At 42.0% G+C, this 18789-nt stretch overlaps 1 protein-coding gene across 1 annotated transcript; it reads right to left on the bottom strand.

Moving 5' to 3' along the window:
- Nucleotides 1–3965: 3965 nt before the first annotated feature.
- LOC146341873 (vomeronasal type-2 receptor 26-like) lies at nucleotides 3966–17545 on the bottom strand. Its single transcript, XM_084807721.1, has 7 exons — nucleotides 17402–17545; nucleotides 12316–12402; nucleotides 10558–11200; nucleotides 10156–10196; nucleotides 9383–9610; nucleotides 5425–5551; nucleotides 3966–4867 (listed from the first exon to the last, which is right to left on the bottom strand). The coding sequence occupies exons 1-7, from the start codon at nucleotides 17543–17545 to the stop codon at nucleotides 3966–3968; spliced, it is 2172 nt and encodes a 723-aa protein (XP_084663847.1).
- Between the last annotated feature and the right edge of the window lie 1244 nt (nucleotides 17546–18789).

Genomic DNA, 18789 nt, shown 5'->3' on the forward strand with positions numbered 1-18789 from the left:
TTCCATGGACCAGTCCCTCATCCCAAAAAGGTTGGGGACCACTGGTCTACACCATTTCAATCTGACTTCAGTCCTGGTATCAAAACACCCTTGGTCACCTTTATGGATTATTTCTGTCAGAAGAAAGACAGGAGGATTGTGACCTTGTTGATTCTTTCTGACACAACAGCAGCTTTTCATACCATCAGGCTTCAAATCCTTCTGGACCACTGGTATGATCTGGCATAGGGAAGTGAATTGGTGTGATGGTTCCACTTAGGGATGTCAGAGAATTCCGCCACAGATCTCGGTGAGGCCGAATGCCAGTGCATTCGGCCCCCCGAAATCTGTGGCGGAATGGCCTGCCACCCCCCCGCCCCCTGTGGATCCCCCCCAGGACGAGACCTACCTGGGGCGGATGTTCCAGGTGGCAGCGGCTCCAGCGGTGGCTCCAGCAGTGGTGGCGGCGGCGGCTGGTCTTCTGACCGGCTGCCGCCGCCGCCATTTGTAGTCTGGAGGTTTTTTGGGTTTTTTTTTACAGAGACGTGATTGGCTACATAAAGATTTACGTAGCCTATCACGGCTGGGTTAAAAAAAAACAAACCACGTATGCAAATGGTGGCGGCTACGGCAGCCACCATTTGCATTCCTTATTTTTGGCCGTCTTAGTCTACGTAAATATTTACGTAGACTATTATGGCGAAAATAAAGGGGAACGCAAATAGCGTAGCGGGCGCTATTTGCGTTCCCCTTTATTTTCGCCATCATAGTCTACGTAAATATTTACGTAGACTAAGATGGCCAAAAATAAGGAACGCAAATGGCGGCGGCCGTAGCCGCCGCCATTTGCGTACGCGGTTTTTGTTTTTGTCTTTGTTTTACCCAGAGCCCTCCGCAGCCGGAAATCTGGCTGCGGATGGCTCTGGCCTGGGCCCGGCCGGCTGCTCCGTGGAGCCACTGCGGAACACAACCGGCCATTGAGGATTCCGGGGGGGAGGAATGGATCGCCTCCCCACCCATCAAGGATTCCGGGGGGAGGGACAGAATGCCTCCCCCCCTCATAAACATAATCCGCTGAAAGGTAAGTACATTTCATACATCCCTAGTTCCACTCCTACCTGCAGAATTAGTTCCATAGGGTGGTATTGGGGAACATCTCCTCAATCCTTCAGCATTTTTGCTATGGTTCCAGCAAGGTTTCACCCTATTCCCCACATGTGTGTTGTGGTGGTTTGTCTTTTGTCTTGTTTGAATATCAACATGATGCCATTAGTTGAGGTCACCTGGGGATTTGAAGTCTAGTGCCTTTTGGGTGCTGATACAACTTGGCTCTATTTCTCCTTTGCAGATTAGGCTGTGAAAGTGTGCAATCACTGCCTACACTTGGTAATGGGCTAGATGAGGGCCAATCAACTGGAGTTGAATCATAATAATATGGAGGTGATGCGGATAGTTAATTCCAATGTCTACAGAGATAGGCATTCAGCCTATTCTGGCCGCAGTTGCACTCCCGCAAAGATAACAAGTTTGCAGCTTGGGGGTACACCTAGATCCAAAATTGACACCCAAGTTCCAATTTAGCTCTATGTATGAAATGCCTTTTTTATTAGGGATGTCCATCACCAGGAAATCTGGCCCTTTGGGGCTCACCAGATCTCCAGGGCATGTTCGACTCGGCTTCCTTTTGTAAGCCAAGCCACATGGTTTCCCCAAGTTTTGGCGTCTTTGCATACATTGGGGTGGGGGTGTCTCTGGGTAGTTTGCACAAATAGAGATTTGCAGAAATTATGGCTGCAAATTGTGCAAATCTGTGTAATTTGCAAAAATCACAGCTGCAAATTGCATAATTTGCACAAATCACACAATTTATGGCCATGATTTGCGTAAAAATAGCAATTTACAGCTATAATGTGCACAAATGTCCTTTGACACACACAAAATAATAATTTACAGAAATTCCATCAGCAGGTCCAACTCACTGTGCACCAACAAAAGCTCATCGAGCTCCACCGCCTAACCAGATTTCTCCAACATTCCTACTTTTAACTGTTACAGAAATTTTACCAGCTGTGGCCACTTCTCAGCAGAGATAGCCTGGCCACAATGATCCATGCTTTAGTAACTAAATTACTGCAATGCATTATATATGAAGCTGGATTACTGCAATGCATTATACATGGGGCTGTCCTTGAAGAGGATTCAGAAGTAGTACAACGTATGGCTCCCAGCATTTTAATTAGTGCATGCCACTTTACCCATAACATACCAGATTTAAAAGAGTGCAGTTAGCTGCCAGTTCACTTCCAGGTCCTTTAAAACCCTAAATGGCCTGAGTCCCAAACATCTGAAAGTGTGCCTACTCCCCATATCAACCAGCCTGTGCTCTAAGATCTTCTCTTCTGCCAAGACCCTCTTCCTGTACTTAACCGATCCAATGTGCAAAAATCATCTGCAAGGAAAAAGGCTTTCTGGGCAATGCCACACAGTTTATGGAAAGCCCTTCCCCACAAGGGTCACCTGCTGTCAACATTGCTATCATTATTTCCACTGGAAGTGGCCCACAAAGTGGGGTGTTCTGGGGGAAGGTTGGGGCAGGCTTAGATTCACTGGATGCAAAGCCCCATTGCTTCCCTGAAAGGCCCCCAAATTGGGCCAGCCTTGAGCTGACGTAGGACATTTTCCTCAAATTATTTTTAGTGGGAGAGAACCACTCTTTGCACACATGAACTATATATACCCTTTCCAGCAGCTCATTCTGTCAAGTTTCAAAAAGAAAATGTTTTGGATGTCCTCATGGTGAATGAGGAAAGGAGCTGCTGTCAGGACACAAGCTACAGTAAGGATCACAGCTGAAAGTTATGCAGCCAAACAAAGCTGGGGTGAGGTAGAATTGTTAGGGATGGCGGAGAATTCTGCCACGGACTCCAATGAGGCCGGATTCTAAAGAATCTGGCCCCCCGGAGTCCATGGCGGAACAGAAGACTTACCTCCATGTGGCCTCTGCACGGAATCCTCTTCAGCCGGATCCTCTGGATCCGGATTGCCAGCAATACAGCTGTCATGCTGTATCGCTGGCTCAAGGGGACTGACTGCGGCCGCAAATGGCATCCGGGATGCCATTTACGGCCGTAAAGGCCTTTGTTTAAGGTAAATGCAGCCATTTGGCATACAAATGTCAAGGCAAATGTTAAGGCATGGCGGCTGTATCGCTGGCACTTCGGAGCCGGCCGACAGCTCCATGGAATCGCTGCGGAGCAGAGCCAGCCAAAGAGGATTCCTGGGGGAGGAACAGATTGCCTCCCCCCCGCACGGATCCCCCCACCCCGGACTGTCAGGTAGGGGATTCATACATCCCTACATTTAGGTACCAAGAAAAAATAGTTTAATTTACCCAGTCATTTTATTGACTTGAATTAGGAAGTTATAGTCTATTTTGAAGTGTTACAGTCTTATTCTCTCTCTCTCTCTCTCTCTCTCTCTCTCTCTCTCAAATATGTGTGTGTGTGTATGTGTGTGTGTGTGTGTGTGTGTGTTTGTATTTTTGTTATGCTGAACACTGCCCACATATCTGATTTAATTATACTGTAATCTGAAGGGCAGCAAAAATAAACAAACAAAATGGTTGCAATAAATGGTTGCAATAAAGAAGCCAATGTGCTTCCATTCACTTGGACTCAAGAACTCATCTGAGAGTTTCCCTTTTGTTAACAGCCATGAGAGAAGAATGTTAAATACTTCAGAAATTAAAAAGCAGATGATGGGTTTCAATATAAGATGGAAAAATGGAAGCTGGACTGACAACAAGACTTCTCCAGTAGACTGCTACAACAAGGGATAGCTTTGAGAAAGATATTTATTTATTTATTTATTTATTTATTTATATAAAGCAGCTGCTAAGAGGGAACTCTCAGGAAAAAAAGTCAAGGTGTCTCCATGCATCCCCCCCCCCCCATGAAATCTATACAATAGCAAAATCCACAAACATTTCAATCTTTTCTTTTTATTAGCTGTTCCCTGCTGTTCAGCTCAGGCCTCAGCATAATAATGTAACATTTTGGGAAAAAGATGAAACCCAGCAAGCTGGCACTAGAGGCTAAGATAGCGAAGATCTCAAAAGTTACCATGTATTTTCCCTTGGAGCTCAGATAGGATGGGATAAAGGATAACCAAACATTGCAAAAGACCAACAGGCTGAATGTGATGAACTTGGCTTCATTAAAACTGTCAGGCAGCTTCCTGGCAAGAAAAGCCACAGTGAAGCTGAGAATTGTGAGAAAGCCCATGTAGGCCAGGACACAGTAAAACATGGTTATGGATCCCTCGTTGCATCCCAGAACAATTTCTCCAGGCACTGTGTGCATGTCTACATCTGGGAATGGGGGAGAGGTTGCCAGCCACACAGTACAAATGCCTGCTTGGATAAGGGAGCAGGAAATAACAATGGAAGTGGACAGTCTTTTCCTCACCCACTTCCTCATCCTGGAACCTGGTTGGTTGGCCATGAAAGCAAGAACCACTGTGATGGTTTTTGCCAACACACAAGAAACAGCAATTGAAAAGATAATGCCAAAAGCAGTTTGTCGAAGGAGACAGGTCACTTTCTCTGGATGGCCAATGAAGAGAAATGCACAAAGAAAGCAGAGCAAGAGGGAGATGAGGAGAGTGTAGGTGAGGTCCCGGTTGTTGGCTTTGACAATGGGTGTACTATGGTGCTTCATAAATGTTCCTAGCACCAGAGCTGTGGTCAAAGAAAAAGAAAGACCAAAACAGGCTAAAATGATTCCCAAACATTCTTCATAAGACAAGAAGGTTATGATCTTGCGTATACAAAAATCCCGGTTTTTGTTTGGATAGTTTTCATCTGCACAGTGATAACAGTCATCAGTGTCTGTAAATGCAAATATATGGTCTCAATCTCACATGTTTATCCCACCAACATGCAGAAACTGTTCCTTTTACATGAATAAAAAGCTATGTAGCTACTGTCTGATCTCAGTCAACAGGATCTCAAGAAATAATACATACAACATGGAAAGTAGGAAAAAGGTAAGTAACATTTTTACATTAAGGAGAGAGCTTTATGATATCTATTTTTTATCTGAATTGCTTCAGGAACTCTATACATTGGAGCTGGTATATTAATATAAAAAAAATATTGTGGTTTACAATTACATTTGTCTCACAAAAGCAAGATTTATATCAAGACTACATCAGATTAATTGGCTATGTGTGCCATGGGAGGAGCAGATGTCAATTCAAGAAAATGCATTTTTAAACTGCATCAGTGTCAGAAGATGCCTCTGTGGAGATTGAGCCCAGGAGGAAATGATCACATGTATTTCAAATACCTAGGAAATGTAGCCCTGATTCATACATGATTTTATATGCACATTCCTCTGGATTATAGCCATTTTATTTTATAACTCTGCATAGTATATCTCTTACCCTCCTGGTCTGAAATCTTCCCTTCTGGACATGTGATGCAATCGTAGCAGCAAAACGGCTCCCCCTCCTTCACCTTCTTGCTCGAACCAGGATGGCAACTCTCACTACATATGGAAAGAGGCTGTACCTAATCAATAAGTGAAAGAGGGGAATGACTATCTTCAGAATAATGAGCTTGGAGTCCTTAAGGTTCTAGGGTTGTTCTTGTTTCTTCATATGTTATTAAAGTGGTATGGAAACTGCTATTCTATAGTGACAGCATTATCGATTTATTTGGGGTGTGCTCTGGATTCAGCTGAATCCCAAATCCAGAAACTATTTGGGTTGATTTAGGAGATGTCTGAATCAAAGCAGGGTCCCCCAAAGTGGACCAAATCCAAATCACCGCTGAAGATTCAGGATTTGAACAGAAACATGGCCAAAACACTATTTTAAATCTTTGTCTAGCAGCTACATCTTTTTAATTCTTTTTTTACTTGTGAGTAGGTGTAGGGAGATGATCTGGATTGGGAACCAAGTGTGTGCGGGGAGGGGGGCTTTTGAGATCTAGATTGAGGGCACCTCAAGTGTGTGTGGTGAGGGGCGCTTTTGAGATCTAAATTGAGGGCACCTACACTAAGTAGTGGCTAGACACGGAACTACAGTAATGTCTGTATCCCAGAGAGATACAGACAGTGACTAGGTTTGCACGATGCACTTACCCATTGTAGGTGACTACCCAGGTGACTATCCATTATGAGCTAGCGTGTCATGCGAACCTGGACAGCTTTCCGTGGGGTAGTTTGTAAACAACACACGATAACAACCAATGGGTTGTTCTAGGGGTTGTTTTACCCATGATTGGTTGGCATGTCATCTGAACCTGGGACACCCACTCTAGAGCATTGGGCAGTGAGCTGCTCAGCAGGAGTGACAGAAAGCCCTGCCACTCTCACTGAGCATGGCCATGGTTGCTCTTCGCAGTCACAGCCAAGGCGCTTCCACTGCCCCTTTCCACTTGTCAGTGACAGCCTCTCCAACTGTGCTGAAATGGCACTCGTTAATTTACCCTAATGATAATGATAATGATAATGATAATGATAATGATAATGATAATGATAATGATAATGATAATGATAATAATAATGAATGGTGAGGAAGGCTATTAATGTCTATTACGCAGGATGATAATATACTACTGTTCAGTGTCAGAGACAGTATGCCTATCTACACTAGTTGCTGGAGAAATAGGGATGATGATGATGATGATGATGATGATGATGATGATGATGATGGATGGGTGAGAAGGCTATTAATTGGGTGGCGGGACTTATAGTTTCTGAAACTTGGGCAAATTACTTGAAACTTGGCATGCATGTCTAGAAAGTTAGGAGGAACAAGAGATATGAAGAAATAATCATCATTAAAAAAAGATAAATCAGTGAAGGTAGCAGTTACTTTCCTATGAACAACTAGTGCCCTGCTTCAAACCCCTACTTGCCCAAGTCCCCATCAACTGTTTTTCAGGGTGCCCCACGCTCCCCCCCCATTTTTCAGTCCCAATCACCTTAAGAGTGGTTAAAGTGCAAGGGATCAAAAATGGGGAAGCATGTAGGGCACCCTGAAAAACAGTTGCTGGGGGCTCAGGCAAGTAGGGTTTGGAAGCAGGGCACTAGTTTTTCATAGGAAAGTAACTGCTACCTTCACCGAGTAATCCTATAGCCACTGACCTGGGATGAGGCACCATCAAACGTAGTGGGTCTTACTTGTGAGGAGACATGAGTAGGAGTGCCATGGATATTTTAGACTGGTTCCTGCAATGTCTGGTGGGTTTCTAACATCTTGAGTCCTTGCCAACCATTAATGCTATGTTCCATACTTTTTCAAACATTCTGATACAGTAGGTGTTAGCAGATCACTTGGCTAGAGCATAGGCCCTGCATACACCCCATATTGGCAGCCATGGGTATGGTGCCTTTAAGAGAATTGGTGTAGTTAATGTGAAGATGAGCAAAGGAAGCTCCAGGAGACATATGTAAGTTTGATTTGATCAATCAGAGCTGCATAAATTCTGAGACCTCACAATAGGCATGATGCAAAATTAATAAGATATGCAGATAACCAGTTCAAAAGTGATTGCCCCTCCTAATAGATATGTAACACTCTTGAGGTACAAATAAGGAAATGAAGGGGCTGAAAGTTGTTTCACAAGTAGCATCATTAAGAAACCCATCCATTGATGGAGCATCCATTTGCATAACATATTCTCCTTTGTTATACTGATGAGTGTGGAAAGCACAGTTCTCAAATCTTTTGTTGTTGGCACTAATGGCAGCACCAATGCGGATGGCTTTAAAGGGGAGTTAGATAAATACCTAGAAGAGAAGGCTATCAATGGCCACTAGTCCTGATGGCTATGTGCTACCTCCAGTGTCAGAGGCAGTACACCTATGTACACCATTTGCTGGGGAACGTGGACAGGAGGATGCTCTTGCACTTGTGTCCCGCTTGTGGGTTCCTGGTCAACAGCTGGTTGGCCACTGTGTGAACAGAATGCTGGACTAGATGGACCCTTGGTCTGATCCAGCAGGGCTCTTCTTATGTTCTTACCTGATTCTTAAGGATTTTCAGGTGCCCTTTGTGTTGTGGTCATGCTAGTCATGACATTACATCTTTTGCTTAAAATATATAAAAACTCAAGAATTTTGTGATGTCAGTGTGCTGATATTTTAGACTGGTTCCTGCAATGTCTGGTGGGTTTCTAACATCTTGAGTCCTTGCCAATGGATACGTATTCTCTTGGGAAACCCTGGTCCCATCATAAGAGCTCTAACTGATCTTTCCCTGAGAGAGGCAAACCCCAGAATTCTGCTCATCAGACAAAAACAGAGAGAAAGGGCCCCAATAGGGTACAAAATACTGTGGTTCTGTCATTCATCTGCTACTTATTTTGCACTCCAGCTCACCTAGCCTGGCTGATTCTGTCTGTGCCTGGCCATAGAACATGGTTGGCCAAAAGCCTCACTTTAAAAAGACTTTTCCCCCTGCTGCTGGTGAGACCAGGAGTTTCAATCAGCTTCAGGAACAGGTCTTCTAACCCATGAAAATGTATCTTTAAAACCCCTGTCAATCTTTGGACAGCTTTCTACAAAGTGTAGCCTCCAAACACCCCTTTTCTATGGATGCATATGTTCTAATTAGATCTAACTTTGCATCGATTTGGTCAGAATCCCAGCCTTCTGCTGCATCCTTCTCTGGACAGCTAGTGGAAAGAATTGCAGCTGGGACCCCTTTGCCTGTCACATGTTTCCTCATTATTTTGGTTCCTCTTTAGTTGGCTCGTGCTTCCACAAGAGGTAGTCAGCTCTGAAGTTCAACAATTAATTAACTTGCTTGTTCAAACCCAGTCAAGAGGAAGGGACACAAGTCCACAAAGCACTACCAAATGGAGTGAATGATCTGTGTATGATGGATAGAGACCGCTTCTCCCCCACCTTTTGGTTACTGTTAACTGTGCATCAGAAATAGCCTGATCACACCAAATCTTGACTTCCCAAATGCTCCTCTCACCCTTTTCTCTCCAACCGTCCTTTGAGCACTCATCCCAACACTTTCTTTGTTTGCATTCAAGAGTAACAGGGACTCCTATTTACCTAATTCCCTCTTTCTGACACTGTTTTGGGGGTTGTATGACCATTTGGAACAGCACTGGAGGTGGTGCAATGGGCTGAAGTAAAGGGGAATATGTGAAAATGACACCACACACACACACACTTTTGCTCATAGAAGTCTCTGCTGGATCAAGAACCTTCCATCAATATAGATAACACTTGGATATAACCCATTGTGCTGATATCAATTAAAATCCGTATTTTATAAAGACTGAGCACCATTTAATTCCATTAACTTTGCACATCAGAAATGAGAATCAGTGCTTCTTCATTTTTCAACTCCCAAACTTTCTTCAGAGGTGTCCTACCTGGTTAAACCACCTGTACCACATTATGGCATCCTCATTGATGGTGAATGCTTGGTCTGGAGAAGCCTCAGGATCTATCTGTCCAACTTTCACTCTATGAAAAGATTGGTTTGATGAAAAAATCCAATTGATAATGTCAAATCCAGCTACTATCTCCCCCTTCTGGCCAAAGGAAACCTTGTCCCCAGCAATGTTGTTAAATGAGACACCTCTCAGAAAGTGATGGAGCTGGATGGAAAAGGAATGGATTTACAAAAGTTTGCAGTTGAGCATACCTGTGTTGCTTCTTTCAGACTATGATTCACAAATACCTGTCCTGGATGGAAACAGATTTCTTTTCTCTTGGAGCCAGTTATAAACATAAGATTTAAGCCTAGACATTTCTCACTATTTGAAGTCCATTTTCAATTCCTTTTGAAGACACAGTGAAGGATTTAAAGTTATTCTGGCACCCTGTTTGAGTGGATTGAGTTCAATACACTTAACGGGGGACTAAGCTACACATAATGCAGTGGGTAGACATGTATAGGAAAGTTTAATTAAGCATGCAAGTGAAGAGAGAGGATGTGATATACAAACATGAGAACAGTGTGCAGCACCTCCTGAGCATCAATAAAATTGCAATGACCCTAGAAGCTTATTGCACAATAACAGCAGCTAAAATTAAAACAAAACGCAGCTGCAACTTTTGTCCCACATCAATTTCAGTCTTCTGTGAAGTACCTCTGCAACTCAGAAAATAATGGGGAGACTATCTTTGGCCAGTGATCTACCTGCTGCTGATGAAGTTCATCAACAGGAATGAAGGTTGAACCTATAGACAAGGAAAACATATCTGCATTGGTCAAAGACCAGCATCCAAATCCCAGCTTACAAGGAGCAGTTCACAATGGGACAGAGAGAACAGGGAGACACAAGAAGGTGTGTAGGGGTGTATATGTGTGTGTGTTTAAGATAATGCATTACCTGCCACAGTGGTTGATTCTGAAGTGTCAGTCCCTTCCTGCCCATCATTGTGCTGTATTTTAGTCTGGCTGAGGATAGGGCATGTAAAGAATGGGCCACAACATAGACAGCATTGTAGATGCTGTAGCTGTGGCCAGTCACACTCATTTCAAACACAGGCCCGGGAAGACTGGTTAGCTTCTCATTTCCAGTGCAAATATCCACCTTACCCTCAACTGTATTTGGAAATACACAGTCAAAGGCATGATGCCAGAATTCCCTGATAAAACCATCTCCTGTTGTGCTGGAAGGGTTTCTGCTCTCAAGAAAGTGGTGAAATCCTGCTACATCTCTGGAGTGAATGCTGAAAGACAGAGCACCGTGGAGTATTTCTGTATCCCAATCCCTTTGATAGACAAACGAAGTGAGCTCCATCTGGGCAGTCATTATCCACACTTTACCTTTTTCCTTATTCATCATATTTTCTTCTAGCTCAGAAAGGTATGGCAAGTATCTCAGAAATGCCACAGTAAAAGATTCTCCATACATCACCACAACATTGGCTTTGCTTTCCATGATATTAAAATACATTTTTATTACCTGGTTCACTGACTTTTCAGTGAGAACTCGTCCTTTGGGGATTCTTTCTACAAAGGCAAAACAGATCCCATGTTTAGAAAACAGTGGAAGCACCGCTTGCACAAATCTTTCTCCACTGTCATCATCCATAGTAATGACCCCAATCCATATCCAGTTGAAATGCAGAACCAAAGAGAGGATCCCCATATGCTGAAGGGATTCCTTTGGGGACATCTGGTAGAAGAAAAGGCCTGGGGTTTTATTGCTCATCACTGGAGCAGATCCATATATGAGCTAAAGAAAGATGTAGAGGGGAGAAGGAGGAGAGAACAACAAAAACTACATTTTTATAACCATTTCCATTGTTTAAAGCACATCACATGCATGATGTCAGCAATCCTTACAATAACCCTGTAAGGTTATTAAAGATTTTGTTTTTCTCTCTGAGACAGTGACAACCTCAGGCTACTGTTGAAGGTTTTAGGGACTTACATTCAATACAGCTTATTCTTCTTCCCCTTTATACCCAAAGTGTGAGACGACAGGCTAGTTCTGTATAGAGTTATCAAATGTGAAGACTGAAAGAGTTTTTCATTCACCCTCCATGAAAACAAATGTCCTGCATAACTCTGACAAGGAAAGCTGAAATGAAATAAAACTGGGCAAAAGGAGAGAGACCATAGTTTAATATAAGATACCCAGGATAAGCCAAGGTCATGTACAGAGAAAGCAGAAGGGATGATGGACAATGACAGCAAGAAGTCAGAGACAGTTTGGGGAAATCAGAGATAGGAAATAGCTGAAAACTATACAAGGGATTATCAGAGGGAGAGTTATCAGAAACATAACCATTCCATTTAAAGAGCAAATCTCAAAACAACCAGGGTGATGAGGGGTGCATCCAGTGTGACCCATAACAGGTAAAGACATAGGATCAAAGCTAGAATTCTCTGCTCCTCCTACCCTAGTGTAAATGCAAAATAAACAGGGTCACTAGGCTCCAACATTGTAGAAAAGATTGATTGAGGCAAAGCCTTGCTGACACCCCTGAACAGGAACAGGAACACTTCACACTGCAACAATTTGTTGTATAGGTTGTATAAGTGGTCATACTTCTTTTTATTTTCTTGCATCTTTCATATGCTTACTAGAATTGTCAACTAATTAGGAAATGAATATCTAGTTTTAGAAATATTCAGTTTCATTCAATTCATTGCAGTTGAAAGGACCCATGCCAGCTTTATTAGGTAAAGAGCATGGGGGGGCATTCCCTCTGGCAGCCTTTTTTTATATGCTTTGGACAGGAAAATGAGTATGAATGAGATTCATGGAAACACTTCTGTCTCTAGGCCACGAAATTGCACCTGGAAGAGGAAAGGACATGTGAAGCATCTCTTTGCTTAGCCTACCTGTGGGATCTTGTAAATATCCAAGATGTTTGCCACATCAAGGGAGGTTTGGGAGTCCAGTCCCCCAATAACTGCAGCGAGCTTATTCTGGATGCCACATGTATAATTGGGGATAAATCTCTCCGGTGTGTATATAAGTAGCATTGTGGCATGATAGGTCCACTGTGCATTGTAATAGCTGTCATAGATGTGGAACCCTAAAGTAACATTGGGCAAAATCTGAGGGTTTGCATTAATCTCCTTTACTGCAAATGCCAAAGCTAGGATGTGTTGGTAATTCTTCGTCAATACACTAGAATAAAAGTTGCATCCGGTAACAGAAGAATATTCTACACTTCATGCATTGCCTTCATTATTCTTTATTTCAGCACTTCTACCACATTTCTTGTGGCAAGCTTAAGTCTAAGGTAATCTATACAAACATCAGAGAACCAAACAGTATCAATGTTCGTCTTCAGAACATGACTTTCTTTTACTTTTGTGGTAAGATATATATTTCAAAGTAGGGTGCATTTGAACAGAGTCCATGATACAAAATAATAAGATGGTTTTTTAAACACATTCAGAAATATTAATTCATACAAATAAAACTCATATTCTACATTATAAGACACTCACAGCATAAAAGAGTAGAAGAAAATCATGAAATCACTGCTGGAAATAAACATTTTGTTTTAAGTATCAAAGATAAGGATTGTACCAAGGTAGTCCTGGTGTCTCTCATAAGCAGAACAATTCTTATGTAAATATTATAGCAAACAATGGAAGTAAATCTACTGTATTTCAAGCCAACTTGCAGAAATATGAGAAGAAACAGTAGCAGAGAATTCTGAAGAGGAGAATCCTTGTATTGTGGAAATAGTCTCGACCTTAAACTTAAGTGAATAATAATAATAGCTTTAAAAGATGATACAAACAGCTGGGATGATGATCCCGAGAATATTGACATGGACTAACTTGGAAAAATCCTTCTAGAATGTCACATCGCCAAGTTTCCACTAAATGTTGACCAAAGTGAGGGACAGATATTTCATCCAGGAGTTGCCAGTGCTTGTCAGCACATGAACATTCTGAAGCTCAATCTAAAATAAATCCCCAGGATTTCCTGTTAAATATTTATCTTGGTAGGGCAGGGCTGGGAAAATCCTCTGCCTACAGATGCTGCCAGTAAAAGAAAGCACTTGGCGAGATAGATCGATAATCTGATTGAGGACGCTATCCTATGCATGTTTAGACAGTAAAAAAAAAAACCCTCCTAAAAGTCCCTGCATGCTCCAGCCACCACGGCTGGCTGGGGCATGCTGGGAATTATAGGACTGTTTTCTGTCTAAACATGCATAGGATTGTGCCCTTAGTTTGATGCCACTTCATATAATTGTTTAAGAGTCTGCTTAGGAGAAACGTCTATAGGAACTTTGAGGAAGTTTAGGATTTTGATGAGGTTAGGAGAATTAAAAGAACTACATGTGCTAATCTTTATGTAGTCAGGTGTGTGTGTATGCGTATGAATTTATTTGCTCCTTTTTGGAGTGCTAAATATGGTCATATGGAAGGGAGAAGGATGATATAGTTTGGTTGTTTTTCCTCCAGGTATAACTAGTGGAGGAGAGAAAAGCTTATATCCATCGTAGCATTCTTTCAGAAATGAGGTGTGTGTTTTTAGAATTATTATTTGAAAATGCCATTCCTGCTGATTCAAGATGGATCTGGACAACTGGTTTCAGAGGCTTAACCATTTCTGTCCCACCCACCCCACCACTCCTGGCCATTTCTTTTCAATCTAAAATACCCTCATAGCTGATGTTTGTCATTCAATAAAACATATAAATGTCCATGTCATACATCTCATCATTCCTGTTTGTTGGGGCAAATCACTCCTGAGGTTGGGGGTCAGCTTTGATAGGCAAAACAGTACAGAGAAAGGGGATAATTCATATTTCCCACTGCCATGGCCCCCCGTCAAAACCAGTGGGTCTCTGACTGATACTATTATAAAAAAAAAAAATGCAGGAGGTTCTCATCATGGATTTCACATCTTATGTCTAATTTGGGCATTCACTTATTATATTGTGAATGCCCCCCTACTAGCTAATCCATTGCTCTGGGGCTGAAGAAATGTAAATACAAAGAAAATTCATCTAAGCAAGTCCTTACTTAAGCTCTTCAAACACTGTTGGCAAGGGTTCTTCTGTGAAGTTTATTGAGTTGGAGACAATAAATATCTGAGAAGCAATACCACCAATGATGAGGTCTCCTGACTGATGATATTTGTGGATTGGATGGTGTGGATCATGGAAGCTGCAATGAACAATGTGAGCCTTGCATACGATATGAGAAAACAGAATCAGCAATAATATGACTTGTACCACCACCATCCTGAGCAGAAATCGTCTGTCTAGACATACATCCCCCTATTTCCATCTAAAGCAGCATCAATAGAGTCTCCAAGATGACAGTAGCCTGATCTGAACACTAATTCATTCTACTGGTGGGCCTGAAACATATAGTCTAATGTAAAGTATCAGGGAAAGGCTGGTGCAACTTTGCCTCTTCCCAATCCCTAGCCCTGCATCTCAATGTTACACGTTATACAGTATTTGTATCATCCTTCACAGATTGGGTCATTAGTTTAGCTACTGTACTTGTAACTCCACAGGGGTTTTTGACAAGCAGCAAAATTAATTATAGCTTGCTTGGTAATTAAAGAGAAAGGTAACCCTGCATTAAAGTTGGAGATTCCCTGTGGAATTGCAGACAAAAACATGTTTGTCATATCTAAACAAGTTGGAAAGGGCTGTGGGTTTGGAATGACCTCCAGGAAGAAACGGATGCCCAAAAGATGGTCTGGTGCTTAGGAGGAAATGAATGTATTTGATCGTATAACTAGACTGCTTGAGAATATAATATTGACAGATGTGTGTGTGAGAGAGAAATTGACTTAGTTTGGAGATGATCTTCTTGCCCTCCCATTACTATACCAAAACATTGCTTAAGCTGCCTTCCTACTCTATCCTTATAAGGATAGGAGCACAGCACCTGTTTTTCTATTGTGCAAAAGACTGTAATTGTGGTACATGTCCCCTCTAGTTGTACTGCACATTTCCAGACTTCTGATATCCAGTACTGATCTTGCAGAAAGGGCATTGATGAAAGCACACATTGGTTGAAGTCAACACTTCCCCCCAACAGGGTGCAATTTTCAGTTGCTAATCTTCGTTGTACATTTCCCATTTTTGCAAGTCATAAGAAGTTCCAACAGACTGGGTCCATGAGAGCAAAAGAACCCAAACACTGCATGAATTGGTCTGAATGAATTAGTCTGTGGTAAGTGTTGCAGGTATCGGAGATAGGTGTTGCACTTACCAAGGCATTTTGGCTGATCTCCATTTCTGAAAACACAGAGGCCATTTGTAAATCTGATTTGCCTCTCCAACTGGGCATAGATAACTGAGTTGACATAAGGCAGATGTGCAGAGAAACGTGACAGCTTATACTAGCAACTCGGAAGATTAATTTAGGTGCACTAGGTAAAAAAGTAATCATCAACACAATTGTTTCATGTACAATTTCCTTTTTTTCTTTTTTCTTTTTTGTTAATTAGCTCTTCAAACATTTAATAGGGTCATTTCTCTCTCTTATCATCAGAAAAACAATTCTGAATCCTGTCCTATCTGAGGCTTATAAAGCCTGTGCATTTCCCAATTCAAAGTGCTGGTGTTGACTTGTAATGCCTTAAATCATTTGGATCCAGTCCATCCCAAAAAAACCCTTCAACCAGATGAACGTTCCCATGCTTCGGAGGCTGTGCTCATAGGACCAAGATCAATTTGATTGGTGGCCCAAGAAACTTCAAAATGATCTGTACTATGGCCCCATTGGTAGAGGCTTTTGCACTTGCCTCGAACTCCTCTTACTTTGGGCTGCTTTTTCTGAAATGTTTGACAGTGCTGCTGCCTTCAACATGTTGAAAGTGTTTTAGTTAATCTGTAATGGTGTTTTACTGACTTGTGCATTGTTTAGACTGCTGTTTTAAACCATTGTTTTTACTAAAATATGAGACTGAATGTTATAGTTGTTTTATGTTAAGCCGTGTTGTGAGAGTTTGCCCTAAAAGACAGCCTAGAAATATTTAAATAAAAAGGACTATCATGTCTGATGGTGTACATGTGAAAGGGAAAGAAGGGCCTCAAAATATAAACTGGGGGTCAATCCAGAATTCATGTTATGCTGTCAGTTAATGCGTATGTTCAGTCTGTTGATCGATTGAAACTCATTCTGTTTGTCCAGAACACCATTCCCAAATGCATGCCATTGGAGTTTGTGTGAAAGTATTCAACACACCTGGCCATTACAGGAATGGGATGATCTGCACATGACTCTCATATTCCCACTAATACTTCCATCTGTCTGAATAGAAGTTACTCAGCGTTCAAGATTGTTGTGGTTTCTTCAGTAAAATTCTGGATCCAGTTTGTAAGGTGGAGAGTTCCTTCTATATCAGCGATTTCTACCTGCCCAGACACTGCTGCTACATGCTGCTGAATTTCAGTGGTGGCCGCAACAAAACATGCAGTGGTTAGCCACTGGCTTTTGGCTGCAAGCCAGTACAGTGGCCAAATGGAGCATTAAACCCAGGTGCAAACTACATATATGGTTTTGCCATTGCCGCTATCACCACAGCAAATCTGAGGGGACAGGGGCAATGGGAGGTGAAGGATGCCACAGAAGGCCAGGGGCTTGTATGTGGCCCATGGCCCATGTGCTGCCCATCCTTGTTCTATAGATATCAGGTGTGGCATTAGACCCAGCTATGCATACACAATTCTCACACCACTGTGGTAATTAATGAAATTAATGAGATCTCAGTGTGAACAACCTAAGAAACAAGAAACAAGAAAAGAAAAAGAAAAGTAATCTGAGTATTTAGGACAGTTACTGAGATGTCCTTATATGCATGATCTGAGCTACTGTAGAGAAGCTTTCCTTTTTCAGGTCCATGGATATGTAGAAAAGACAGATGAAGTGTAAAAGACATGTGAAAGACCTTTGCTCCACACAGAGAGGTACTATCACAAATACATCATACCTGTGGAATCTTGTAGATATCCAAAAGAGTTGCCACATTAAGGGAGATGTGGGGGTCCAGCCCTCCAATGACTGCTATTAGGTTATTCTGGATACCAGATATGCAAGTGGGGACAACTTCCTCCAGCTTGGATATGAGTAGCATTGTGGCATGGTTGAAATAGCTGTCATAGATGTGGAAGCCTAAGGCAAGGTTGAGCAAGAGCTAATGGTTTTCATTGGTGTCCTTTACTGCAAATGCCAAGGACAGTATGTGTTGGTAATTCTTAGTTACTATGCTAGAGTGAGAGCTGAAGTGCGTGAAAATGGCATTCCCTTGGTGTGGCATGGTGAATGCTAAATATCCATATTCTCATATCTTGTCTGAACCTATACCAAACTACCTTTGGGCTCTTTTGTGACACAACTCTCGAGGTTTGTGCCACCACCAAAAGCATGAAAATGGCCTAACCTTCATGCAAAGCAAAAGCCAAAAAAACCCACATTCTCATACCTCCTTGAAACCTCTTCTGAGGTTTTGTGCTGTTTTCTGTCACAAATCCTGAGTTTTGTGCTGCCACAAAAATTGTGAAATGACATGCACGTAAGTCGGGACAGGTGAAGGCAAACAAATCCACATTCTCATATCTCTTCCAAATCCGTGCAATGTTTTATTCTAGTTGTGTGTTCTTTAGTGCTACAATTCCTGAGTTGTAAAGTGGGCTGCAACCCACAAAAGCTCATGCTCCTTTATTAAAATATCTAAATAACTCAAACATTTATTTTGAAGTGTAAAACTCTCCCTTTATTCACAAGGGAGCAAGCCCCATTGAATTCAGTAAGCCTCAAGCAGAAAAAACTGGGTTTTTCAGGACAGAACAGCACCAACTTTGGCACACATTTGGAGGAGTGAAGAGAACGTGAAGTTTTTGTCTGTGCAAACTCCTGCATTTGATACATCAGTACTCACTTGTGGGTAGCAGCACAAAACATGAGATTTGTGGCATTAAAAAAGCACAAACGTAGCTTTGGCATAGGTTTGTAAGTGATATGAAAATGAGGATATTTTTTAGGATTTGCCATGCCACATCAAGTGAATGTCATTCTCACAGTTTTGGTGGTGGCACAAAACTCATTATTTGTGTAACAAAAGAGCACAAAACTAGCACAAAACTTTGGCATAGATGTGGAGGAAATGTAAGAATGTGGATTTTTTGCATCACCTGGCCCCACCTAAGGGTATCTCATTTTCACACTTTTGGTGGTGGTACAAAACTTGGAATTTGTGGTACAAAATGGGGGATTTGTAGTTAATAGATCCCCAATGCCCTGTAGGAAGAATTTGAGGAGAGAGGGGGATTAAACAAATGTTCCTTTTGTATAAGTTTTTGTACTTTACATTAATGGGTA

This window comes from Heloderma suspectum, chromosome 6 (genome assembly GCF_057233095.1).
Source record: "Heloderma suspectum isolate Gila_16-S chromosome 6, 16-S_ref, whole genome shotgun sequence".
Lineage (NCBI taxonomy): Eukaryota > Metazoa > Chordata > Lepidosauria > Squamata > Helodermatidae > Heloderma > Heloderma suspectum.